Genomic DNA, 27125 nt, shown 5'->3' with positions numbered 1-27125 from the left:
GGTTTGAGCTCGACTTCTTGAAGTTTACAGATGTTCGTCTCTCTCAGGGCGGCATCTTTAAATATAAACTCGACATGAAAGCCTTTGTTGTTCTAAATATATCTCTATAGGCTCCAACGTGTTTAATCAGGTCAGTTTGTTTGATGCGTTCCCGTTTCCTCTTGTCACGCTCGCTGACTTGCACATCACTCATGCAGCTGCATGCCAGCGATGCACTTTAGGACATAAATACTCCCGGGCCGACACGCTCGCTCGCACCTCCACCTCTTTTCCAAGTGGATTCACAAGCTGCCTCACTCACACACCTCCATCTTCAAGCATGTGAATCCCATGGCTTGATGTAAATTGGTAGTGGCTACTTTATGAGTAATGCCGCTGTCCCCTCCTCCTCCAGCCTTCCTGCTGAATCACGCAGACCTCCTCCCTCCTCCTTGTTTTCCGCTGTTCCCGACCCGCTAACCTTATAGTTATTTATTTCCCCTGATGCCTCCCTCTGGTTTTTTTTTGCAGCTTTCATTCATCTCGCCCCATTACGCACCTCGTCCTCTTTGTCTCCCCCTCCCTTCGTGCCGCGTCCCAGAGGGGGAGTACTGTTGAAAATTTGCACATCATTGTGATTAATGGCTTTGATCCGTTCGCTCGGCTCCCCTCTCCATCCTCGGCTACTCTCTGCCGCCGCCTGGCCCGAAACGACTCGCCACCAAGTAACCCCAACAATCTTCATTAGCTAAATCAAATCAACGGATGATTTCATTTGATTCAGTTTAAAGTGTGTTTTACGCACAGGAATGCTGCGTTTAACGTGCAGCAGAAGTGCTACAGCCACTTTTGTTCTCACTTCAAGGTGTTTTGTTGGGATTTTATGCGACAGATTAAGAATAATTGAATAACTCGGCGTGTCTCTGTTTTTAATCCGTTGGATTTGTTTGTGGACTGGCAGGAATGTGAAGAATAAAACACAAAGCACCTCCATGTTTTTAGGTTTGGAGCTTAACTCTAAACCTAATTAACAGATGGGCTGTGTTTACTAATTAAGTGACTTCTCTGGACATTTTCTCAGGGGGTTGAAGAAAAATGTAGGCTAAACTTTTCAGATTTTTAGTTTTAGAAAATACTTTAAAAAAGAAAGCACCATAGATATTCATTACCTTGTATTATCGCACAAAATCCAAATAAAATCCCTTGAATCTTTTGGTTGTATTGTGACTTCCTGTACTGTTTTCAGGAAGTTGTTTCCAAACCGCCTGGAGGGTCGATTTCCTGCCAACAAGATTGTTGAATCATATTATGAAGCTCAACCTTCTTCTTCTCCTTTTTTATTTTTTAAATGACCCAAATATGAGGCGTTAGTCAGAGCAGTGGTTTCGATTTGTTCCCAAATAAACCCCCAACACAGAGCACGTCGTGTTAACGCTGGACTCGCACACATGTTGGACTGGTAATCGTCTCGTGGCACAAATAAACAAACACGCGGCCACACTCCGGTTTATTGGCCGAAACAAAAGCTCCCGGTGTGTGGGTAAATATTGCATTCAGAGCAACACGTCTGCAGCCGGCGCTCATCGCGGTTTTGAAAAACCTGATTAAGATACTGGGGCAAAGGCAGTAATGAGGGATTTACCAGGAGCAGCTGGGATAATGACTCCGCTGTACATTTGTCTCCAGTTATTGCCGGCTCCTGCAGGCTGCTTAAGCTCTCCGCTCATGAAAATAGTGAGAATAGTTTATTTACTCAGGTGTGGCGGCGTTTATGAGCAAGTATACGGGAAGGGATTAGCATCTGGGGCTCAGTTCTGCACGCCGGCAGCTCGTTAGACACGTGTTTACTGTGAATGCATTGCTCCTCCAGGTTCTGCGAGGTCGCCAAGGAGAACGGCATGGACATCTTCCGCGTCTTCGACTCCCTCAACTACCTGCCCAACATGCTGCTGGGCATGGAGGCGGCCGGGTCGGCCGGCGGCGTGGTGGAGGCCGCCATCTCCTACACGGGCGACGTCTCCGACCCGATGAGGCAGAAATACTCCCTGGACTACTACGTGAAGCTGGCCGACGAGCTGGTCAAAGCCGGGACTCACATCCTCTCCATCAAGGTGAGGAGACGAAGGCGGGACGTCCAGGTGTGGCGCCGCCAGCCGTTTAACAGCCCACTAAGGGTTTCCAAACCCAGTCCAGAAGCAGAACCTTCCAGTGAGTCAGTCAGCCCACAGAAAAACAAGCAGGCACAAAGGACGAGGTAGCAGGACGCGTCATCTGAGGAGTCCAAGCAACAAAACTCTGGTTTCGGTTTACACTAAGTGGGAGCAGAAATGGATTCTCACTGCTTCTTACTTCAGTTTATAAATAAACTGTTTTTTCTTCAAAGAAAAGCATAAGAACTACTAAAAGGAAGCAGCTGCTATAGTAACTGTCATTGAAACGCAAAGGAATAAGTCGAGGAAGTTGCTATCATGAGAAACATAAAGTATACCTTTGTTACTTTGACTAGGATGTAGGAGGGGACCTAGCTGCTTAAATACATTTTATTAATAATCAGTAAGGATGACGAACTAAAAAAGCAGGATTTTTAGCAGTTTGTTGCCTAAAACATACAGATGTGTCACATATTAGGGCAAAACTGTGAATTCATTTTAATTGCAAGAACAAATGAGTAATATTATGAAAAAAAGTTTATTTTCTTAAATTACAACAACAAAATAGTAATATGTGAGGGTAAAGGAGTAATTTAATGAGAATTACACAATAAAACAGTCTTGTGAAGTTATATTTTGGTTTGGTTTTACAAACGAGGAAATAGTTAATAATTTAACGAGTATTAGAATATTAATTCCATTTCTTATTTTTATGTAAGAAATTGTATGAATGTTTATATTTTGTTTGGTTTTACAAAACAATGGATGGAAATGAGTTAAATCATTCATTAATATGCACAATTCCATCAAAATAAAATCAATCAGAAAGTAGCAGAAATTTGAAAAAGTTATGCAAACCACATAGACGCAAGTCTTGATAACACTAAGCTTTTTTTTTCTAATTTTTTCATACATTTTTGTATTTTTTTATGTGAATTTAATTTTTTTCTGCCTGCTGTTTTGAACATCACTTTAAAGATGCAGCTCAAACAAAAATGTCTCATAATTAAATTTTATTTGACGTATACTATGATTTTATTCACATAATAATCCAACATTATTCTAATAAAAAAAACTGCGTTGTAGCGACACGATGGAGGAGCATCAATCTGGGGGTTGTGAGGTCATTTCCAACCGCTTTGGATCCCGTTGTTATAAAATAATAAAGACTATTAAAGTGAGAAATGTTTAAGACGGCTGGCAGGTTTCCCAGGAGCGGACACAGAGCAACCAAAGCTCTTCATCTGAGTTTCTATAGGCCTGGGTCAGGATGATAAAGGTTAAAGTTCATGACAACTAACAACTGGTGAAGTTTGGCTCGAATAAAAGCTGAAGATATGAGCAACAGGGCAGTTCGAGGTGCTTTATATGATGAAAACATAAAACATGGCAAGATGGAAGAAAACAATGAGAAGTTGGAAAAAGACTAAAATGAGTTTTTACTATGAACTCTTAAGGGATTGATTTTTTTAGTCATGATTTAAAGGAATTCAGTGTTTCAGCAGTTTTGCAGTTTTCTGGAGCATAAAAACTGAATGCTGCTTCTCCGTGTTTGGTTCCAAGTGTTTGGATATGACGCCTGCTGTGAAGCACGGCGCTGGAGGCGTCATGATCTGGGGAGCTAACAGAGTTTAGTCATTAATTCTGCTGAAGATTTTCCCAAACTTGATCGCTGAGAGAACATCGATCTTAAGTTATCGTGGTTTAAAATTCAGACTTTACAGTAATAAATTGTTAGCTTGAGTACTTAACATGCCTGAAACTTTCCAGCTCCTTCCAGGTGAAAAAGCTCTCGTGTTTGAACCTGTTATCGAAAATAATAAACAAATGGTGCCAACAAATACTTAATTTCTTACTCAAGCTTGAGCGATTGTTTTAAAGCAGTAACTCCCACGCAGCTGTGAGAGCCGCATGAAACAGCTGGTTTAACTGGTAGCTCTGAATTCATAAATGGAGGTTAAAATGTGGAAAATGTCACTAATCGTTAACGTGAGAACAGCGTGAACAGCTGTGACGAGTCGGGGTTCGTCCTCCTGCATCACACACAGTTTTCACAGGCATCGGTGAAAACGTTGAGGAATGCAAGCAGGTGAAAATATCAGCCTCACTGCGCAGCTCATGTTAAAGTTGACAGAAATTAATTTCCCTTGTGACAGTGAAGCTATTATAAACTCGTAGGAAACAGGACAGTCTTGATTTTTCCCCAACAAGTTGCTGTGTGTTGAAATTGGAGCAGTTAAGAACAAGCTGCTCCTTCAGACGCTTGGACAGTTTGGGTTTGTTAATGAAGCACAACAAGCTGCTTCAGCTAATTTTTGGAGTTTCCTAATTCCTGGTACGTTATCTAGAGAAACTCCTATTAGGTTATAACTGTGGAGTACTTTTGTTTTTCTGATTTTTTGTTTTGTATGAATTTACTTTAATTCATGGAAAGCACTTCGAAATGCCTTGTTGCTGAAAATGTGCAATATAAATAAATGACCTCACATTTATTTAATGGCCTCAGGTCCAAGTCAATAGATTTAAATATGATCACAAAATGTAGTTTATTTCAGTAATATTGGTGTCTTTAGTTGCAATGTCCTGCTGGAAAATGAAATCAGCATCTCTATAAAGCTCCAAAATTTCCTGATAGTCGACTGTTGTGACTTGAAAAGAGGACTTTTGACCACAAATCAAGTTGAGTCTTTTTTATTCTCAGCAGAAGTGAGATTGTTCTGACATTTTGTTTGGTTCTGACGTGGATTAACCAAAGAAATGCGACAGTCATTTCCCCCGGATACGTCAGTTTGGTGACTGTTGAATCACAGACTTCAGCTGCAGTTCATGGCTTCTGATTATCAATCCTTTCAAAGTTATTACTTGTATTGGTGCACCATTTTTTGCCACACTTCTTCCTTCCACTATACTTTCCATAAATAGAATGAGCACAGCGATTACATTATCCTGTTGACTGACAACAGCAGTGTAGAAGATTGGGTAGACCATAACACATCCTTCTTTTTATTTATCTTATGTAATATTCTCATTACCTGATAAATTAAACCTATAAATAACTAAAAAGCATCTACTTTTGGTGCAACTTGGCTGTAGAACTGCATTGAAATCAATTAGTATATACTACCAATTCATACGAGTTAAAAAAATACTATAGAACCATCAAACTGTGTTTCAAACTAGATTAAGAAATCACTTTGTACTTTGGAAATGAGAAGTTACTGGATGCATGAACCAGACGTTCAGCTTGGGTTTCAGACCCGTACACGACGTTTCCATGGTGTTGTGAACGGCCCAGTTAGTTTCACCCCCTCAAAACGGTCCGTTTTGAACCTCTTCGACGCTAAATCAGACGCGTGTCTGACGGTCTTCAAAGCTTTGTCTGATTTTTACGGCATTGGCACGAAACGGGCATCATAATTCAGCAGCAGAGGAATCCAGACGTGCTAAATCTGATCAGTGGCTAAAAATGATTATGAAAGAAGTTTGTGTCAGTGAAGGTCAGAGTTTGAGATTCTTGCCAAAAATTACAGAAAGCCAATTTGCTTAACCTCAGATTCTGAAGGCCTCAGGCAGGATGTTATGAAATAACTAGAAAACAGCCAGTAAAGTGTGGCTTTATTGGGAGAACAACATGGCAGCAGGTCGTTTGGATTGACTGACATCACAATCCTACTGCTACTGAGTCGCATTTAATTAGTAGTATGAACGAAAAACGTTGGAACTGAGGATGTGCTGTGTGAATGTAGATTGTGTGAGAATCCAATTGGATGTACTAGCTTGTCTCGTCTAGAAAACAGAAAGGTGAGTCTGCTATAAAAACGTAAATCAGGATAAACATCTGATTTAAAACTGGGAGCAGAAATGAAGGAAGTGGGAAGTAGCACCTCTGAAAGCGCAGCAGCTGATTGACCTGGAAACTGGGTGAATCGCTGGCGGAGATAAATGGCTGACCGAGGAGTTGCACTCATTTCTTTCTCTGCTGCTTCTGCATTTAGAGACGCGACAGAGTCTGCTTCCGTCCCTGCAGCTGGTTAATCTCCTCCATGTCGGGGCCGACACGCCTCTGCATGGGAGAAGCACAGCTCTGTACAGTTTGATATGAATTATTCAACAGTAAATAACTTGTATTACAGGTAACCTAGTAGAAAAGTAACAATGTACATGTGGCAGCCTCTCTTCAGCCGGTTTAGAGGGTAAAATCCACACCGTTTCCCTGGTTTCTGTAATATTTAGTTTTAATTTAGGTTTTACTAGCTATAGAAGATTTATACTTTGGTTAATTCTAGGTGCAGAATTAAAAAACGTCCAAGTATTGTACTGTGATTATGTGTGTATCAGTTTGGATAATGAAAACTCAATAAAAGTTGACATTTTCAACAACCAATTGATGCTGTCGCCATTTTACTGACGTAGCGAACGGAGTGCCTTGATTTGCCAACAGCTGACGTTAACTGCTTGTGTGGGGAAAAAATCGAATCAGTTTCACATCCGTTCGAAAGGCTAATAAATACTAATTATAGATTTTATATCTATAATCTCAGTAGATTTTAGTTAGCTTTATAAACACACGATATAGTTCCAGTTTTGTGGGTTTTTTCCCCATTAATTACCGTTTTTTAATTCATTTAATGAAAATGTTTTCTCAATTTCAGGGTTCATTATCTTCTTAGTTTTAGCTAACCGTCATCGGCCGAAAGGTGTTTCACACGACTCATTTTCACAAGCCAACGTTGTCGTACCGTAACTCTGAAATATTCCGGCGGTTTATGAAGGGGAGACGTTGCTCTTTCCGGCCAGTTTTGGGTTATTACGGTAATTTCACTCCCGCCGCTGCAGGGAGCGCGTTTCACTTCAGTTTAATCTGCTGAAACTCTTTTAATAGACGGTAAATTTCAAACTGCTAGATATTGAAATCTCCAGTCGTAATGGAGAAATTGGCAAAAACATTTACTCACAGGACGTTTAGAGAACTTCCTACAACTGAAATGAGCAAAAATATCCAGGCGGAGCTTCGATCTTAGGCCTTGTGAACTGTAACAACCTCGACTGTTTCATGTTGATGCCAGTTTGTCTCTGCAGGATATGGCCGGCCTGCTGAAGCCAGAGGGCAGCAAGCTTCTGATCGGCGCGTTGAGGGATCGCTTCCCAGACGTTCCCATTCACGTGCACACGCACGACACAGCTGGAGCCGGCGTGGCGGCCATGTTGGCCTGTGCAGAAGCAGGAGCTGACGTCGTCGACGTGGCGGTGAGTTTTGACCAGCTGGTTCCGACTGAATGTCTCAACATGAAGGCGTAAAGAATCGTTTGTTTTTCTGTTAGCTGGTTCAGTTTTCATTGGTGAAATGTCACAAAGCGAGACGACGAAGCAGCTGCAGCAGCTGCTGCAGCCCAGAACATTTCCTCACTTGGTTCAATAAGTTCAGCCTGGGCAGCTGCATTTAAGTAACGGCCTGCTGTTTGAACTTCTGGGTCTGTGCACCATTCAGTTTCTGTTTCCTCTCATCAACAAAGTTTTACCCTGAAATATCATTTTCAGGTTCTTCTATTCAGAAAGCTGAGAATCACGCGCTTAATAACATATTCTGAAAGTACTCTCTCCCTTACCAGGAGGTTCATTTATTGACTCGTGCGTTATTGCAACAAAAAAGTGAATGTGGCCTAATAAACTTCTTTAAAAAAAACAATGTGAACTGTTTGGCCTGCAGGTCGACTCCATGGCTGGGATGACGTCTCAGCCGAGCATGGGTGCCATCGTCGCCTGCACCAAAGGGACCAAATACGACACTGGTGAGTAAACGCTGGGAAATTTAAACCTTTGGTGAGAAAGGTGAAGGTGATTTTATTTAGAGGGCACATTTTCGGCAAAGTGCTGTACAGGAATGAAAGGAGTGCTAAAATATGAGTTATTGATGATCAGCTTTTGAATCTTTAACAAAAAGCTGGATGAGGTTTGATCAGTGCTGTTTCAGTAGATAATAAAGAAATAAAGACGCGTCACTTCATCCTTCTAATTACATTTGACAGGATAAAATCCGTTATGAAACAATACCTTTAAATTTGCTCTGGGTGTAGTTTTTAATGAGACAGTTTGTTAGATCACCAGTGTTGCGTAGAAATAATTTGAGTCTTTCTGAGCGAAAGTCTGCTGCTTAACATGAGGGAAGAAAAATCAATCAGCAGATCAATGACGCATTTGTAATCACGGCCCTGAAGCGAAGGAGGCCTGCATATTCTGCTGAGTAATGGCGAACGAATGCGGTCATGATGAGCGGAGAAAGAAGTCGGCCGTCGATAAAGACATGCAGCCCTAAGCAAAATGTTTTTAACTCATGAATTAGTTGAAAGTGGAATAAAACAAACTGGGTTTTTTCTACAAAAAGCCCCTTTTTGTGTTTTTAGATGAGTATTTTGATCACAGTAAGACTTGTTGCCATGGGCAGCCCTCTTCGCTCTGACAATGGGGCGGCTTTCTCTGGAGCCTGTCGGATTTTTGGGTCTCCACGGCAACCTCCCTGTGATTATTATTTATCTGCTTCCTGGTATCGCCCCGCCAGGTTTTATCAGAGATCTCTGAGCTCCTCAGAGGAGGTCATAAGATAAATTTAGAGATGGATTTATGTGCTCTTTCTCCTGTGGGTTTGTTTGTTTTCTGTTTGGCCACAGTGACTCTGAAGTGTGTACCTTTCATGGGCTGTGAAAAAGCTCCCCGCTCTCGGCGACCTCCACCTCCCACAGCGAGGGGGGGCGATACGAAAACAGGCGGCAGGAAGAAAACGTGTTTTAAAAACTAAGGGAACATGAAACGGGTTTAAATTGATGGGAAGCGATGTGAAAATAGATGGTTATGTGGAGAATCTGATCCCTCATTTCCATTCCTCAGAACCTGGAGAAGCTAATTTTGTTTACGTTCACACGGTCCTGTACGGGCCAGCTGCTGCTGCTGCTGCGGAGCAGAGTGTCGGTCCCATTATGTGCAGTTTAATGCAGATAATGCATTAAAGGAACAACTTGGTTTAGTTTAAGTCCCTCCTGTAAGCTCCGATAAGGAAAACATTTAATTGTGCTGCTTAATCATTGGTTGACTCGGCCTCTGCTGGAGTCACTTAGCAAAGTTAAACCAGTTTTATTTTATGCTTTTTATTCAAAGTGTCTCTGTGGTGTTTGCCGAGATCAGATGCTTTCCTGTTAATTATCCAAGCGTATCCAACAATGATGTGATTTAAAACACAGAGATGCAGTTCAGTTACCATTGAATTCCCACGTTAGAAACAATGCAGAACTCTGACACTTTCCATAGACGTAGAATTTTACATTCTACTAAAATCTGAGTACTGGACTTTAATAGGTGATGGTAGGTGAAGTTTAAAAGGCCAGTGTTATGTATTTTTCAGACATAGTGTCGTTTTTTAGCACCAACAAGTAATTACGCTACTTTCAGTTGTAAAAAATATAACAACGATCAACCAAGACGTTAAACTTTACAATTTGACGCCTTCAAATCGAGTCTTTAAGAAGCTCCTGCTCTTTCCGACACTTGGCCTTTAGCACATCATGAATGCTCCTCCGTGATGCTGTTGTTTGTACGATTAGCTCAGCAGACACGCATATCCACCAGGTGTTTGCCAACTGCTGCTACCGCTAGTCTGCAGGTGCCAAGTGGGTGGAGACTGATTTTGTGGAAATAGGCGACACTTTTTGCCACAAGTGATTAAATGATTTCTCAAACATGCATGAATGAGTCAAAGCAACACTCCAGGTATGTTTATGATGAGAGAATAACTTTAAAACATGATGGAAAACTAAAATAATTTTTTTTGATAAGATATAAGAAAGTTTGGAAACAAATTGTGTTTTGTTTTGACCTGTTGCTCATTTCTCCACATAGGTTACACATTAACTCTAAAGGATTTCCAACTAAAACTGTGTTTTTTCTTGCATTTGAGGCATTTTTTTTCTTTTATCAAACCTCTTTTCCGTGGATGAACGGCGAAACGGACAACATGATGTCCTGTCAATATTCCCAGAGGAACTGTGGTGCTTTTTGTCAAACATAATACACCAATAAACTACTGGTGGAGTCTGACCCTGCAGGTGTCCTGGCAGCTAAATTGACTTCTTCGCTGGTCTGACTTTTCTCTGCAGAGATATTCAAACAATCGCTCACAGGAAAAGCAAAATTCATCATGAACCGGAACATTTGTTGTTGTTTTTGTCGTGAGCCCCGCAGCAACAGAGCCATTAAAACACGCTGCGTTCTCGCTGTGACTCGGGCTTTTAGTGGGAAACGTTTTTGCATGGCCGCTGCTCTCGCTCGCCATCGACGCGTTTGCTCAGAGCAGGCGGCGGCAGGTTCACGCTCAGATTGTGGAACAAGCTGATATCAGCCGGGGCCACGCAGGAAGCGTGATATGTTGCTGAGACACGGCTCAGTTTGGAGGCTGAATTTCAATTTGAGGCCAGAAAAACCAAAAAAAGATGAGGCCGGTATGCAGGTGAGAGACTTCGCCTCTGCATTGCTACATGTGTTGATTCTGCGCGACCCCGGCTGACTCGCTCCTCTCTACCTAATGCTTTCATTACTGTCACTTTCTGCTGCTTTCCTCTTTTCATCTTTGGCTCACTTAATGCCGGTTCCCTCCTCCAACTCGTCTTGCCTACCTCACCACTTCGTAATCAAGCGCGCCTCTCCGTTGGATTCCTCCATACCTTCCTGACCTTTGCCTGTTTACTGCTTTCCTTTACTCCCACACTCCCTCTTTCTCCTGTCTTGGCTCCAAACCTGTAATCATCGCTGTGCACCGTCTCCATCCCTCTCTCCCTCAGCTCTCATACCTGCTTCTGTCACATTGTCTCCACATCCTCCTCTTCCTTTCTCTCCCAGTCTGTGACAATGCCATTACCAGCTTCTTATACCCAGATCACTCCCACTGCTCATTTTCTTCCGTTTTCATATTATTTTCTTTGCCCTGGAAAAATTGTTAAATTTGTTTAAAATGTCATTGTGTGTACTCAGGAAGCTCCGATCTGCGCGCACACACCTGTGCAATTTAAGTGTGACAGATGATTCAGTTTGAATGATGATGCATATTAAAGTGGTCCTTGTGTTTGACTGCATTCGCTCCTCATGCATCATGCATGGCTTTAATTGATGCCGCAGTCGACCAAGGTGGAGGAGTCGAATGCACACAAATCAGAATCAGAACTGGGTTTGCTGCCAAGTCAAGTTTTACAGACATTTTCTGAAAAAAATTAGAAATAAGAGAAATCAAAGACGAAGCAAATACTGTAAACAACCAACGGCTGAAATCAGATGTATATCCTGTTTCTTGACATGAAATCAGACTAAAATTTTGCGTCATTTAGGATCACAAAAATCAGATTATAAGAAATAATGTGAGATTTTCATCTTTTGTAAATTGTAAGCTTTGCACTATTTAAAGTTTTAGACCATATTAAAATCAAATTTGATTATTAATGCATAAAAAACATGCCACTTAGCTCCTATTAGTTTGTAAATTGTGGATTACTTATTCTTATTCCTTAGAGAAACTCCTACCAGCCTGTAATTGTGAAGCACTTTTGTTTGCTGTTTTTTCTTTGCAGTTTTTTTGTTTGTATTTCCTCTAGTTCATGTGAAGCACTTTGAAATGTCTTGTTTACCGGACCTTATCAAACAGTGACTTTAAAACTTAAATTTGTTCCAAATTGGGATTTTTAAGAAAGCACTCCTAACAATGAGGTTTAAAAATGTAAACATTGAATTTAAGTGCATTAAAACATTTACACAAAGACTAAAATGTGCCAGTGAAAGAGTAATAATGGTATAAAGCACAGGTGGATTTCCATGAATTAGAATACCATTAAAAGTTAACACGTTTCAGTAAATTTATTCTAATGTAAAATAAGCATAAATGGCACATATGTTGACAGGTGAGCTGAAAACGGTTGCAGGTCATGAGCCGGTCTGAAATCCTCGCTCACAAACATTCAGCTCCTCGTTTTGATTTGTCTGTTTTGTTTCTAATACTTATCTTTGCTCCATTTAATCTGCTGGTGACTGATATCTGACAATGATGTGCGACGCTGCAGCTGTTTGATTTAGTTCTTGTTTGCTCACAACATTTGCTTTGAAAGATGAGGAGCAGCACAAACCTTCATCTCCGTGTCCCTGAGCATTGCAGCATTAGCGAGATTTCTCCTGGGCTTAATGTTCTAATCTTTTTACTGCTGTCATAATGTGGTGTGATGTACAATTATTTGTAAGTATTTGTTCTCTCCATGATTTATCAGGTTTTCTTTGTGCTTGTTTGAGCGACAGATAAAATGACATTGACACATTTTGCTTTCACGTGAGTCATTATAGCTAAAATATGATACTTTGACGAGCAAAACACTGTCATCTTGTACATAAAGCACCTTTAAGACATCACCACATGCTTCCCCCGATTAGAGGGACTCCAAATTGGAGGATATTTGTTTTAACAAATGTGCACCACTGCCTAGATACAGAGTGGGTCAGTTTGCCCACTGGCTTGTCTTACCCCACTCGGCCCTGCATTGTTTTACTGATCACTTGATCAAAATGCTTTCTCTGCTATTCAAGATTGCTGCTCTCTGATCATAATTCCTCTTTCCTGTGTAAAAATGAAGCTGTAATTTCTCTCTGGAAGCTTAAAGGAAACCTCCAAGAAGTGTGTGTGTTTGCAAGCAGAGAAGGAAATGGACCCAATTACCCACCGGCTTGGCAGGCAGCTGAGTTTGAGGAGCAGCTACATGCACATTAATTTCACATTAACATCGCACTCGCCCTATTTCTTCACCGGGATCACAATTTAGGCACAGAAACACTTTGGTGTTTCTTTTTCTAATTTTAAATTACAACCTTGTCACTTTGTCACAACAGCTTTTTTTTTTTTTTTTTACGCCTTTTGTTTGCAAAAATACAAAATGTAGAGCCGTTTGTGCCTCAGCACCAGGGCTCCTTTTTCCAATTAAAGGTAAACAACTGACAGAAGGATGTTGCACAAAGGAGAAACGGACGGTTCACAAAATATTAGAGACTAGACAAGAATACTGAACAGCTTTTTAAGCTTGTGCTAATAAGAGCTGCTGAATATATCAGATCATCTGTGAGAAACATGGTGATTATTGAACCATGTTTTGCTGCAGAAACCAGCAACATTTAGACCCATGCTGAGACGCTTAGTTGTCTTTAAAAACTGAGAAATTTCTTGTTTATTGTGTCATGCATTCAAATTAATTGCTGATGTTATCAGCTGGCACATGTTGCGAGAAGGCAAACATCTTCATAAATTCTGATAAATGATGAGCTCTTACACTGGTTGTCACTGCAAATGCAACATTGTAATAGAAATTGTAAATTAGTTTATGCTGTAATTTATCTGATAAATAAAAAAAAAAAGTTGCGGTTTCACAACAAAGTTGTTGGTGTCAGATCATCAAAAAGTTTTCACGATTTACATTTGATCCGAGCCACAAACTGCCTCTTCCATCACAATCCTGCCGACTCTGCGAATATTTCCAGATTTTCGTCTCACTGCAGTGATCATTGATTTGCCGTCTGGTGTTGCAGGCATCGCTCTGGAGAAGGTGTTCGACTACAGCGAGTACTGGGAGGTCACCAGAGGCCTGTACGCTCCCTTCGACTGCACCGCCACCATGAAGTCGGGCAACGCCGATGTCTACGAGAACGAGATACCCGGAGGACAGTACACCAACCTGCACTTCCAGGTCGACGTCCTTCCATGTCGTCAACGTCGCACAGATTGGTTTTTATTTTCAATATGAAAGCAAATTGGATTTTATTTCATTTCTTTTTTTGTGTGTGGAGAGAACGTAGCTAACGGTTCAGTTACAAGTATTAGTTGAATTTAGCATCACAGCTCATAGTTTTTGCTTTTGTCAGCTTTTTGGAACGGACGTTTTGTGTTAGAGGCAGATTTGAGAAATGTGTAGAAAATCTGAAAAGGATTTTTATCTTTTTCTTTTCAATCACTGTAGCTAAAAATTAGAAATGTGTCAATAAATCAACTGGCTGATAATTTATTACCAATTTCCTTAGTTCTGGGAGAACAACTGATCTCCTGTTGTTGTCTTTAGCACTTTTGCAGATTAAGAAAGTCTGTATGGATTAAAATCTGATTTGGCAGGTCAGGTTAGTGTCAAACTGAAGGCCCGGGGGCCAAATCTGGCCCGCTGTTGCTTTTTATGTGACCCTCTGGACTCTAAATTACATCAATTAGTCCCTCAAGTTTTTTCTCAAACTTGCAAAATTCACACAAAATTAACATATTGCCACATTTTTTTAAGGCAAATTTTTCTCAAAAATTGGTCAAAAGCATTGAGTTTAAATGACTTAAGTCATTTAAACTCAACATTTAGCAAATATTGCAACAATTCCTTACAAATGTTTCTGAATTAGCAACAAAAAATCCGTCATTTTGACACAAACACTGATGAAATCCTGGATGAACTGACTGATCGCTGAGAAAAGACGTTCAGTATTATTAGATTTTTATAAACAACAAACAGCTATTCATTGATATTTTAACAATTTAATGGGTTTGATCAATAGATTCTGGCACAATCTATTAAGAACATTCAAGATTTTTGCTGCGGCCCAAAATGAACATGAGTTTGACGCCCCCTGGCTGGTGCGTCCCTAACAAACTCATCTTGTCCATCCAAATTATTTCATTGGCACCTTGTTTGTGCTGCCAGCGGACCGTGGAAACATTTTTAAGATTCTGGGAAGCCATCTCTGTAGAATAACAGGTTGTTCTGACTAAAAGTACAGAGATTGGCCAAACCATTTCCAGCAGATTACTTTGGTTTTTACCCTGTTATTCCACATTCCCAGTTAGATAATTTAAAGTTATTTCCTAGAGCTGTATACTTGTCAAAAATAAATTGATAAACAAAAACGTATCCGTCTCCGGAAGCAAAAAATATGTTGCAAATCACATTTAACAATAGTGTGTGTGCTGATCTTCAAGGCTTCTGATGCTGCAGCAGCAATTTGAAGCCACTGACCGGGCAAGCATTACTTGACTTCCTTCCTTTAGAAAGGAAGGTAATAAAAGGTTTGTATGTGCTGCTCATCCCTGCTGTGGTCCGTTTCATTGCAGGCTCATAGTATGGGGCTCGGAAATAAGTTCAAGGAGGTGAAGAAGGCTTACGCTGAAGCAAACAAGCTACTGGGAGACCTCATTAAGGTGAGACGGGAACACAACACTCCTGGCAACAGCAGCGTAGCTGCAAACACGTATGTAATGATCCTGGTTTGGCTCTGATGGAGAGCTTGGCACTATTCGTCCAGAAATAGAAAAATCCTGTTTACAATTTTCTGATTTCACCCTAAATGCAAGGCGCGGCGAGGCAAACAGGTCTGCGTCCGCTCACAACTGTAAGTCAAGCAGACTTTGCGTTTATGGCAATAAATGCAAAATACACAATTTCATCTGCAGCGCTCTGCTGAATACACAAATATGACTGCGGTGTGTTTAATATTCTTCCACCGGCATCGGTCACATTTACTGAATCTAATGAACAACACCTCTTGCTCTACTTGCAGAACAATGTGCAAGTTTACTCCTCACTACTTTTATCTCGGAACAGATGAAGGAGGATTTTATTTGAGTAAATATGTCTATTACTGACATGACAGAAGCCAGAGTTTATCTCCTGTGAGGTTGTAGCGAACAGCGCTCTCTGAGCAGGACAGGCAGCAGGGTTCGCTCTGCAGGTTTGTCCCATTCAGCAGCCGTTTGCAACCCCTGAGTTAATATTAATTACCAAATGTTGCTACAATCGGGTTTTTCTGGTTTTCTTTGAGGTTCGACCCGCTGGCTGCAATTTTGTCCAATTAATTTTTTCTTTCTCACGGTTTATGAAACTTGAGAAGATAAAGTTCTGCAGGTTCTGTGATAGGGGTAATAGCTTTAGATCCAAAATGTATGAATTATAAGGATATTTGGTATCACTTTATTTGATGGGGTGAGCATAAGACTGACATGACAGCATCATAAACATGACATCGAACATGAAGGAGCCTTTATGAAAGTCTGAGTTAATGCAAAGTTGCTCTAAAAGTTGCATTAAAAGTCCAGTAAAAGTGCCAACTTTGCATTAAAGTGTCATTATTTTGTAAATAATGCAAAGCTGACACTTTTAATGCAACTTTTAGAGAAACTTTGCATTAAAAGTGTCTGTTTACCAAATGACACTTCATGACAACTGTCATAGACATTCATAAAGGCTCCTTCATGTTCATGACAGATGTTATATCATGTTTGTCATGTCAGTCTTATGCACATGCCGTCAAATAAAGTGTTATCGAATCTTCAGATTTATGTACCAAAGCAGATTAAACGTAGAGCAGTATTATGTGTTTTCCAGGTCCATAATGCCTTTTTTTACTGCAATAAAGTAGCTATACGGTATCGTTGGTTCCTGTATATGGAATATAAGCTCTTGCCTTCCAGTAAAAGTTACAGAAATCCCCAAAAACTGTACCCACCTCCCTCAAAATGTTGAATTAAAATTTTAAACGAACGTTGCGTTGAGGCGTGGAAGGTGTTCAGTAGCTTTGGTTTTCTGTTAGGACTGTAAAATAAATCGGTAGCAAAACACACGGCGATGGACGCGTGATTCAGAAGCGCACAGCATTGTGGGGATGTAGGCAGAAAAAAAAGACTTCAACCGCTCGACCAGCGGCAGCCAGCTGAGCACTATGTGGTTACCTAGCAACTCGCTCCCTCTCTGGTTACCTAGCAACAACCTGTTGAGTAACTGACGCAGCAGCAGTTTAAGGTTTCAGCGCTGTGCCTCGTAACTACTTAAATATAAGAAACAGCAGCACTGAGTGAGAACTGTGAGTGAAACAGGAACAGTTTGACCAGATATTTACAACTAAAAACTAATCGATAATTATCCAAATGATGCCGTTTCCAGCCATATTTCCCAGCCCGACGTCCTGTTGTTTTTAAACTGTCGTCTGTGTGTTCATAGATGTGCTGTACTTGTATTTATTTTCTGTTTAGGCAGCTGATGCGACGCATCACACACCTTTGAGCTCATGACAAATTTCCCCAAAGGGACGATAAAGTGTATTCTATTCTGTGTTGCCTTCAGCTGTTATAAAAATGCTGCATACATGCCAAACATAACTGAAACGAAATTTGATTTTGCAATTTAACGGTTTGAAATTGGGCCTCTGTCTCTTTAAGAAGCTCCTGCTCTTTCCAGCACTCCTCCTTCACACCAATGCTCCTCCACTAAGTAGTTCGGACTGACGTTTCTAATCTCCCTACGCTTTCTCACCGATGTTGATGATGATTCGCTACGAGGCTAATTTCAACACAGATGAACCAGCAGGTTGTGTTATCTCTGATGCGACCACAGTGGATTAAAGAAGGATTTGCAGCACCGCTCTCTTTTAAAGCGACCATTTTGCTCGTGTAATTCAGTCAGAAATCAGCTGCTCTGTCTTCATTAACACGTTCCCCTGAGCTAACCGTCACATCACTTACACGATGCTTGTAGGTCGCTTTATGCCTGAGCTAAAGCTGAGTGAAAATTAGATTTTTTTAGAGCTAATTTTCATTCTTTTTGTTTAGTGAGCAGCCATTAATTGCGTTTAATCTAATAACTCCTTGGTGGAGCCAGGACTGCAGTTGTTGCACTTTTCTCCATCCTCTCATTTATCGCTGGAGCCACGTTTCAGGCCGGTTCATGATGTCTTCAGTTTGATCTCTTAAAGGAAACTTTAATTGCCGCCATGTGGAGAAACGATATTATCCATTCAACAGTTTGATTTGCGCCCAGGATTTACCTCCTGCCTGCCTTTCTGTTCCTCATTATCTTTCATTAAACCCTTTGTTTTCCTTCATTATTTACCATCCTCATAATAGATGCATTCCTCTTTTATTGTGTTCACACTCTAATTGTTTTCCTCTTACCTCTTTATCAAACCTTTCTGGTCTCTGTTCTCTCATTTTGTTGCGAATGTTTATTCCTCAGTCAGCTCCATATCTATTTATCTTGTCTCCTATGTTTTTTAGATTCTTGCCTCTGCTTTCCTCTCTACTTTCCATTTCTGTTTTGCTCATCAATTCTCTCTCCAACTTCCCCTCTCTCCTTCTCTCTCTCCATGTTCTCTATCAATTCAATTAAGACTCTGTGGGCTTCACTGCACAAGCCAATGTTGGCTCCGCGTGCCTACGGGCGCGGCGCTGCTCTCTGCTGCACCCTGTTAGCTTGACAATGCCTGCGTCTCTCTCCCTGTCAGCTTGTCTATAACGGTGAAGGAGCGCGCTTACGAGACGTAGACGTAAAGAGGACAGACCACATAATGTGCTGGCAGTATGCAGACCGTCCCCTGCATGCCCTTTACGGCAGAAAGCTCTCAAACTCAGAGCTATCTCTGAAGTCTGCCCCTGAAGGATTGCACTCGTCAAAGAACTTCATTTGCACAACTTTTCATTTTGAGAACAATGAAACACAAAAGAAGCTCGTTTTGAGAAGTTGTAATCATCACCGAGGTATTTGCATAAAAGTAATTTGCTTCAAAAAGACTCTTTAGGTTTAAATCTGTTTTGAAGCTCCAGAGCATCCAAACAGACTCTTAACCCATTCAGGCCTGATGCAACTTGAGCTTTTTTTAGTTTCCTAAGTTGCTTAAATTGGTGCCTTCATAGCAAAGAATGGAGGTCAAGTTGTCTGCAATGTGATGCATCTTAACTATTCTGTCTACATCTATGCATTTATAGATCTCTATGTAAAGAGAGATATCATTTCCTTCACTCCATCATCACTGCAGCATCACTGGCTTTCCACGCTAACGACCCAGAATCGCTAGCAGAAATCGTTTATGTCTCAACATTGAAAAGATTTTAAAACTTGTGTGTCTTTTCCAAAATGTTACGTCCCAAAATTTTGCAACTGTACAGTTTGCTACATGAGATGACTTGCACACATTTAATGACTCTTAGATCTGATTTTATATGTTTATGTGAAAGGAAACTGAGTGGCTTCATATAAATGTCTCCAGACATACAGAACTGCTGTCACATAACGTTGAAGTCAAAACACAACATGACTAGTAGAGGTGATGATGACATGAATTAAAAGTTTAGCACCATAAAACATTACTACTTTAATTCAATGTAGATTTTCACCCATTGTTGTATAAATTGAAATCCAATTAAAATTTGGAGAAAAATTGCCGTAGAGTTCCTGAAAACGTCATGGAAGAAAAACTGATGGATGGCTAAATAAAAAAGAAACTACTTCTAGACAATGGACCAGGGAATGAAGTCTGGAAAAACAAATACTTTTCTAGTTTTTACCAGTTATCCAGTCCTGATAAACACTGCAGAGCCGCTGTGATAAATGCGTCAGTAAAAGACATTTTTCTGATTCTTAAAATCTGAATAATTGTTCTTTTGGATCTTTTGCATATCAGACAAACCATAAAGGCCGATTTCCGAACTAAAAGCTGAAATCACTGACAGTGTGGCTCTGTTATGATCATTTTAACCAAAAAAAGACAGATTTACAGAGCTGCAGGAGGCTCTCCACTGCAAACAGCAGAATACCTCCTGATCTTATGGCTGCACACACAAACTTCACCCAATGTCCAACTTAATGTGCAGAACTGTTTGCTCTCAGATCAATGGACCGCCCTCAGGAGCATAAACCCGACGTTTCATGCCTCCACATCCATCATCCTCATAGTTAGCGCAAACTTCTCTCCTCCCATTTAGAAACTGTGGATCGAGCTTCCGCCGTGGCTAATTGGTCCCAAACTACTGTACATGCAAACTGCACGGCTGCTGCATCATTAACGGGGCGGGTTCGGTCCGATGTGAAACTCCTGTGACTGAACTGATCAAAGGCCCTTTAATGCTAAGGGTATTTTTACTCCTGTTCTAATTAAATCATAAGCATTTATGTTGAACTGGGACATAAATTCAGTTGGACACACATGAAATCTGTAGCTTAACGTGCGACTCATATCCAACCACAACGTCATATTTTGAGGACAGAATGAACAATCAGAGGTAAAACATCACCTGCTGCTGAATATCGATTCATGAAAGAGAACAGCCGTCTGATGGTAACCTGAAATTGTTTAATTTGTTTATTCAGAGGTGCTAATGAACCGTTTACTTGGTGTGATATAATAATACCACAAAAAGATGATTACTGCAAAAGTACCTCTTATTTTATATCCATGTCTAGATGTGGGTTTCAAATTGATGTTTTCAGGAATGAGGCTCGCTTCCCTCCCCACTTTAACGCAAAACGGAGAAATCAGATTAAAACGGGTAGAAATCTGAATTTAAGTAGGAAAGTTTAATGGAGGGAAAACATTTAATTTATGTCATCATCACCTCTGCTGGTCATCCATCCCTCCCTCCTGTTGCAGATCAGTATTGATCTTTGGTAATTATTCTTTAAATCCCGACCGTCTCGTTGTTCCCAACCAGCTGAATCTGTTCCCTCCTGCTCGGCGTGAGGCTGCAGTATAAATCCCTCTTTGCCAGAGGATAATTGTAACAACTGATCTGTTTTCTGCTCTTTTGCTGCCTCATATCGTTTTTGCTTGAAGGTGCGTTCGCTGAACAGCAGGAATATCAGTCTGAACTCACCTGCTCAGATGCCCAGCGGTGCCGTTTTAACAATATAATCTCTGACAGAGCTAACGATGCTGCAACATTCGGTGAATTACAGGAGGAAGGGCGCCATTAATTGGCATTGACTTGTCTGTTTGGAGGTTTTCCAGCTCTCCAAAAGCCCTGGCCCTGTTTGTTTTCTCTTCTCAAACTTCTGCTGCACTCCTTTTTTCATCAACCCTTCCTTCCTTCCTCTCGCCTTTGCTGAAGTTGTCGCCGTCTGAGCTTGATGTGACTTGTGTATATTTTTGTACGGCTGCCCTCTTTTTCGTTCGCCTCAGTGTTTCTGCCACTTTCCTTTTGCAATTACAGGCACGTATTCACTCACCTGCACTCTCTCGAACACGCAGTCTGTTAGACTCGGAGGTGGAGCACGTCTTGTATTGCCTGTGGGGCTGTAGATGTCGACGGCTCCCGTCTGTTTGCTGCTTTCTTTCTTAATCTGTCCATCCCTTTATGTTTCCCTCTCACTCTCGCTGCAACTCCCCGCCATCTCTCTCCTCTTTCATTTAGTTTTATCTCCTCCCTCATCAATTGCTCCCATCTTCTCTCATTTCGATTAGACTTCCTTTATGTATCTCTAATCTTTCTATCATTCCTGCTCTCCTCCTCTGAGCCTCTTATTATCACTCCTCTCTCTTTCCTCCTCCTCCTGACAGGTACCATCCTTCACTGGCTTGGCTGGCTCGCATTATTGTCTGTGTGTTTTATTTGCCTCTCGACCCGCACACACCAGCAGATGCACGCTCGCCGTTCTGAGTGATATAATCCTTTTCCCATTAGGGGAGCCCGGGTTTGGATGGAGTTGCATTTCGAAGCAAATGTGAGCAAAGCACACTGACACAGGGCGCAGAGGCATACAAGCACACACAATATCGCCGCCATTCCTCCACGCACAGACGCAATCCGTCTCCCTGCTGCAGCTTTGCAATATCGCAGATGTGGAGTCATGCATGTCCACTTACTGAGAGGCAGGATGCTTTAAATGGACAGCCAAGTTCTGATCAAGAGGTTTTATCAGCTGGCTGCAATAATCAATTAATCACATGATGCATTAAAATGATGGTTAATATTTTTGGGAGAGAAAAATTTTGCCTGGAGAGAAATCATAATCCACTTTTTATGGTTTTGGTTGTAAGTAGGGTTTCTTTTCATTTTATTCATCAACAAAAAATAAACTGAATTTTTGTTTTCAATTGTATTTTATTTGGTAAAATAAATAAAAAATGTATTTAAAAAAATAATTTCAAAAATTTTAAATATCTCCCTCAACCAGAGAGTGGATTGTTCTTTACAAAATTAAAGTTTGTTGAACTTTGTGAAAACAAACTTGCATTATTATGTCTGAGAGCAACAGTGTTGTTGTTTATCACAGTAATTTTTGGGACAGTTTGTCATCCAGCTAAATTTATTGTGAAAAGCCGAGTTATGCGGATTCCCTCTAAGTCACCGGTGTCAAACTGAAGGCCCGGGGGCCAAATCTTGCCCGCTGTAGCTTCCTATGAGGCCCTCTGGTCTCCAAATTACATCAATTAGTTCCTGCAGTTTTTCACAAAACTGCAAGATTCACACAAAACCAACATATTTTCAGATTTTTACAGCAAATTTCTCTCAAAATTGGTCAGAAACGCTGGGTTTAAGTGACGGCACACCTCAGCCTTACTTGGACTGATCGGTGTGAAAAAATGGTCAATATTATTTAATTTTAGGAAACACTTACTGAATGCTGAAACAAACAACTAATTACTAATATTTTAACAGTTTCATGGGTTTTATCAAGACGTTCTGGAACAGCTGGCCCTTTAAGAACATTCAGATTTTTGATTTGGCCCAAAATGAAAGTGAGTTCAATGCTCCTGACCCAAGTGGCCATCGTCCTAAGATAGTCTAATAATTGCATCACAGTGTTTAATTCCCAACATCCACCCCTATAGGAACGAAGTATTTAAGCTGACCGCCTCAAAAACAATCACAATATTTAAAAGTGAGCTCAGTTCTGGTCCATTTTCTTTCCAGTTATCGTCCAAAAAGGGCTTCAGATATTTATATTACCTGATGCTTTACACTGCGGGCCTCAGGAACTGCAGGTGGCGTCTCAGCCAATATTACCCTGAGAAGCTGTGAAACACAGGAGGTTTCTGCAGCCTTCTGTAGGTTATATTTATATAATATCATCCCAGCAAACATCATTCACCCTGAGATTCCTCCAGAGCCACCGTGAAGCGGAGAAGCTGGCTTCAAATGAAACTCCTGCACACGAGCCCTCATGTTTGGGCCGTATAGGATCAGAAACTTGTAGTTGGCTCCTTTCTCAGACCCCAACATTATTATCTGCTCATAATCGTGTTTCCAATAACTGGGATTGGTGGTTTTGCTGGGCGCGACGTTATTGAGATCAGACAGTCGAGTTCTGCTGCTTTTTTTCTCACAAGACTTGAAAGTTTCTTTGTTTCTTATATATAAGTTCCATATTGAAATTACGTGATATTCAGTTATTTTTCATCAGTTTCATAGCAACAGTGATCAGTAGGTTCTGTAAATTGCTTGTCTGCAGACTGAACAACAAAATAAAAGCTTATAAAGAACATTTATTTCAGCTACCTCTCAAACTACAAAGGACTTTTAGAAGAAGTTTGGATATTATTCACCTTTTTTCAAGAAAACACTCAAAGGTTCAGAGTTAATATATCTGATATTGAAGTCAGAGGTGTCTGGTTTATCAACAAATATCAACAGTCTTGATGTCACTGTGGATCCAGGAATAATAAATATTTGGGCTGTGAAAAAGAAGGCAGGAAACGGGAGAGGATTGAATATAAAAGAAGAGGAAAAAGTGACGAATCTGACATAAAATCAGAAGAAATGATGATTATTATGGTCTAAAAATGCTTTGATCCACACCGAGACTTCAGATCTGACCCACCTTGTAAAAAGGCTGTTCACAATGTACGAACGCTCATTTGTAAAATTAATTTTAAACACGACAAACCAATTTCAACATGGCGGTGAAGGGACAAAGGCAGATTGGTTCTGCTGTATGTTAAGGCAACTCCGACATGAACTTTTGCTCAGCATTTCCAACATAATGGCCTCTCCAGGGATTTTAAAAACCCATTCAAATCACTTAAGCCTTCCTGCAAACAAAAGGGAGAGGAATCCATCATTATCTTTTCAAATGCCAGTCAAACCAAGATGTAGGTTTTGTAGCAGCGAAGTGTACACTCTCCTCATTTATCAGGGAGTATTTCTTATTTGTATCGTGCTTCAACAAGCACCCAAACCCCAGAAGATTGAGGAAATCCCTGAGGAGTGAGAGCGGTTCAGGTTTCACTCAGGACGTCTCGTCAGCAGGAAAATGTTTCACTGAATCCACACCTGCTCAGGCTCTTTTTATTCTCAGGCTCTTTTTATTCTCAGGCTCTTTTTATTCTCAGGCTCTTTTTATTCTCAGGCTCTTTTTATTCGCTTCCTGCATGGTGCAGAGTTTTCAGTTTAAAGGGTTTCCCTCCAATCTTTCCCGTTGCACTTATAGGTTGATGTTTTGGGTAGAAACTGTGGAACAGTGCGGTGGGTGCAGTCTGGTGGTTACAGATTAAGTCGACCCTTTCCGCCCTTTTTGAAGCTCTGATTCCCCAGAAGAAAGCAGCTTTGAATCCGTCTCTTCATTATAACAGAGGAGCAATTTCTCCAGTCGATATTCCCATCAGTGTCCCGTTCCGCCAGCAAGGCGTCAGCTAATCAACGTTATGCAGCAGGAACTGCTGCCGTAATTATGGAACATAAAAAATATTGCTTGTGATTTTAATTCGTCTTTCATTTTCCGCTGCTTTATGTTCTGGTTTATTTTTAAACCCTGAGAAATTATTTTTCCCCCTTTGAGTTTGAGTTTTGGTCCCAAACTCTGATGGATTTTAATTTTACCGGATAGATCAAAGGACATTCATTTTAAATCTGAAAGGTGTGGCATGCCTTTTCATTCAGTAGAGTCATATGTAGTTGTGATTATAGCTGCAAACGTTTTGAATAATCCCTCAAGCTGGCTTCTATTTGAACTTGAGCTATTTGCAAAATAGCTCAAGTTCAGTCAGATTAGGTGGAGAACATCTCTGAACATTAATATTTAAGTCTTAACAAGATCAAGATTTTGACTTTGATTTTTTTCCAAGATCATGACTTTGACTAGGACACCATTCAAACACATAAGTGTCGTTTTGCTGGAAGATAAACCTTCCAGAATTTCTCTATACATTTAGCTACAACAATCTTCTTTTTTTCTTTTTGGGAACAGCATCCCATAGCATAATGCTGCCACCACCACAGTCTATATAAAGCAAGTAATAAGAGGTTCCTGAGAGTTAAATATCTCATATCAGTGTGATTATTAAGACAGTAAATAGATGAATGTTTAAACTATCAGTTGAGAGTTCGTTCGTTCGTTCTTCCACTGAATTTCTGAATTTTATTTTACCAGGAAACAAACAAACAGCGCCCCCTGTTGGCTTGAGATAATGTGGCTCTGTCTGGTCTTTACCTAGAACAGGCTCTTTAACACCAACGCTCCTCTCTTTCTCTAGGTGACTCCGTCCTCCAAGATCGTTGGAGATCTGGCTCAGTTCATGGTGCAGAACAACCTGACCAGGGCGGAGGTGGAGGAGCGGGCGGACGAGCTGTCCTTCCCCCAGTCCGTGGTCGAGTTCCTGCAGGGATACGTCGGAATACCGCACGGTGGATTCCCTGAGCCCTTCAGATCCAAGGTACTGGAGTTAGGAATCAAACATGCGTGGATGCTTCTGGTCATTTAATTTATTTGCACTTCGGATTTATGAAGTTATCATTTTATCCTGAACAGCTTTGGGTAGAGAAAGCAGCCATCTGCTGCAGAATATTCTTTGACAACCAATTAAGTGAATATCTACTATTTACATGCAGTCTACAGGTACATTTAATTCATAATCTATCATCAAAACAACAATTTAATTCATAAAGTTTAAATCAAACATGGCTTTAATATTTATTTTATATGTTGCAAATGAAAATCCCAAATTTAAATATCGTAGAAGACCAATAAAAGTAACTTAATACAGAAATATCTAAATATCAAAAGTAAAGGTAGACTTTTTCCCTCCACTAAGCTTTCATTAATATCCACTGAAATGGCACATTGAAGAGCCAGCTTTGGTTTCAGTGGCTTTATGTGGTTTAACCTCCCGCTGGAGGGAGTTGGTGCTGAGTCAGCAGTTTTCCCCCCATGAGTATAAAATAAACATATATAACCTAAAAGTCTTGTTTTTGGACTGTGGGAGGAAGCTGCCGTGGCAAACTCATTAAAAATGTTGTAGATGTTGTGCTGCTAGCACTTAGCAGCAGCTCAGAGGCGGAAAAGAGAGCATTGCGCAACATAAATAATCACCCAGATGCAACGCGGTGCGCTAAATAATAAAACATAATTTAACGGAGCTTTGAGGCAGATAATGTTTCGACTCACTGGAGGAATCGTCGCAGCCACAGAGAACCTCAAATCTACCTGAACAAAACCAAAGTTGACTGAAAATGCTGTTGAACTTGAACACTTTTGCTCTTTTATGAGAAACGTCAAGCTAAATGCATGTTTACAAACCTGTGCTCATGTATTGATATAAAAAAAAATCTAAACCAAAGACGCTCTGCTTACATCTGACGGAGTCCTTCAGAGGATGGAAACAAAACCCCGCTCTGTCTGTTCTCCTTTCATCCTGGTGTCTGTTCTCCTTCCTCCGCGTCAGCAATCAGCCAGGTAGAGCCTCGTGCTGCACGTCAGAGGCCGTCAGCCCGTTTGGCAGCCTCGCAGAATCTCAACACGTGAATGAAGAGAAGTGTGTCACGCTGTTCCGATCTCCATCCAACAGATCTGAGGGAACTTGACATTTACAGAAAGAAAAATAGTGTTTTAGAAGAAGAAATCTGTTGGTTTGCCCACTTACACACTCACTCACACACACTGAGCAGTATGTAAAATATGAAATATCGGCTGAGAGACAATACCTGCTCTTTTTAAAGGTCAGCCATTTTTTTTACTCTGAGGCTGCCAACAGCTTGAACACTTGCATCTCTGCAGAAACCGAAGGATTTTAATAATCTCTCCTGTCTGCTTCATGTTTGCTTTCACTCTGGTTTGTTGCTAAATTGCTGCATTATAGGCTTGTCTGTCCAGTTTCTGGCCAGGTCTTCCAGGTAATTGTTTCCCTGCTTTTGTGATTCTAACTCCCGTCATCCTGCTGACCTTGGCACTTATTCATTCACTCCTTATTCTGGATCAG

General features: G+C 40.8%; 1 protein-coding gene across 1 annotated transcript in view; it reads left to right on the top strand.

Annotated features, from left to right (window-relative positions):
* pcxb (pyruvate carboxylase b) overlaps nt 1-27125 on the top strand; it is a 74920-nt gene that overhangs the window by 26514 nt on the left and 21281 nt on the right. The window contains exons 5-10 of the mRNA XM_016665164.1: nt 1850-2090; nt 7209-7376; nt 7837-7918; nt 13725-13882; nt 15280-15366; nt 25404-25583. Coding sequence (XP_016520650.1) covers nt 1850-2090; nt 7209-7376; nt 7837-7918; nt 13725-13882; nt 15280-15366; nt 25404-25583 — 916 coding nt within the window. The remainder of the gene's footprint in view (nt 1-1849; nt 2091-7208; nt 7377-7836; nt 7919-13724; nt 13883-15279; nt 15367-25403; nt 25584-27125) is intronic.

Source organism: Poecilia formosa, unplaced genomic scaffold (assembly GCF_000485575.1).
Source record: "Poecilia formosa unplaced genomic scaffold, Poecilia_formosa-5.1.2 Scaffold551, whole genome shotgun sequence".
NCBI lineage: Eukaryota > Metazoa > Chordata > Actinopteri > Cyprinodontiformes > Poeciliidae > Poecilia > Poecilia formosa.
Note: the sequence above shows the minus strand (reverse complement) of the source record. Positions and strands in the feature narration are given on the sequence as shown.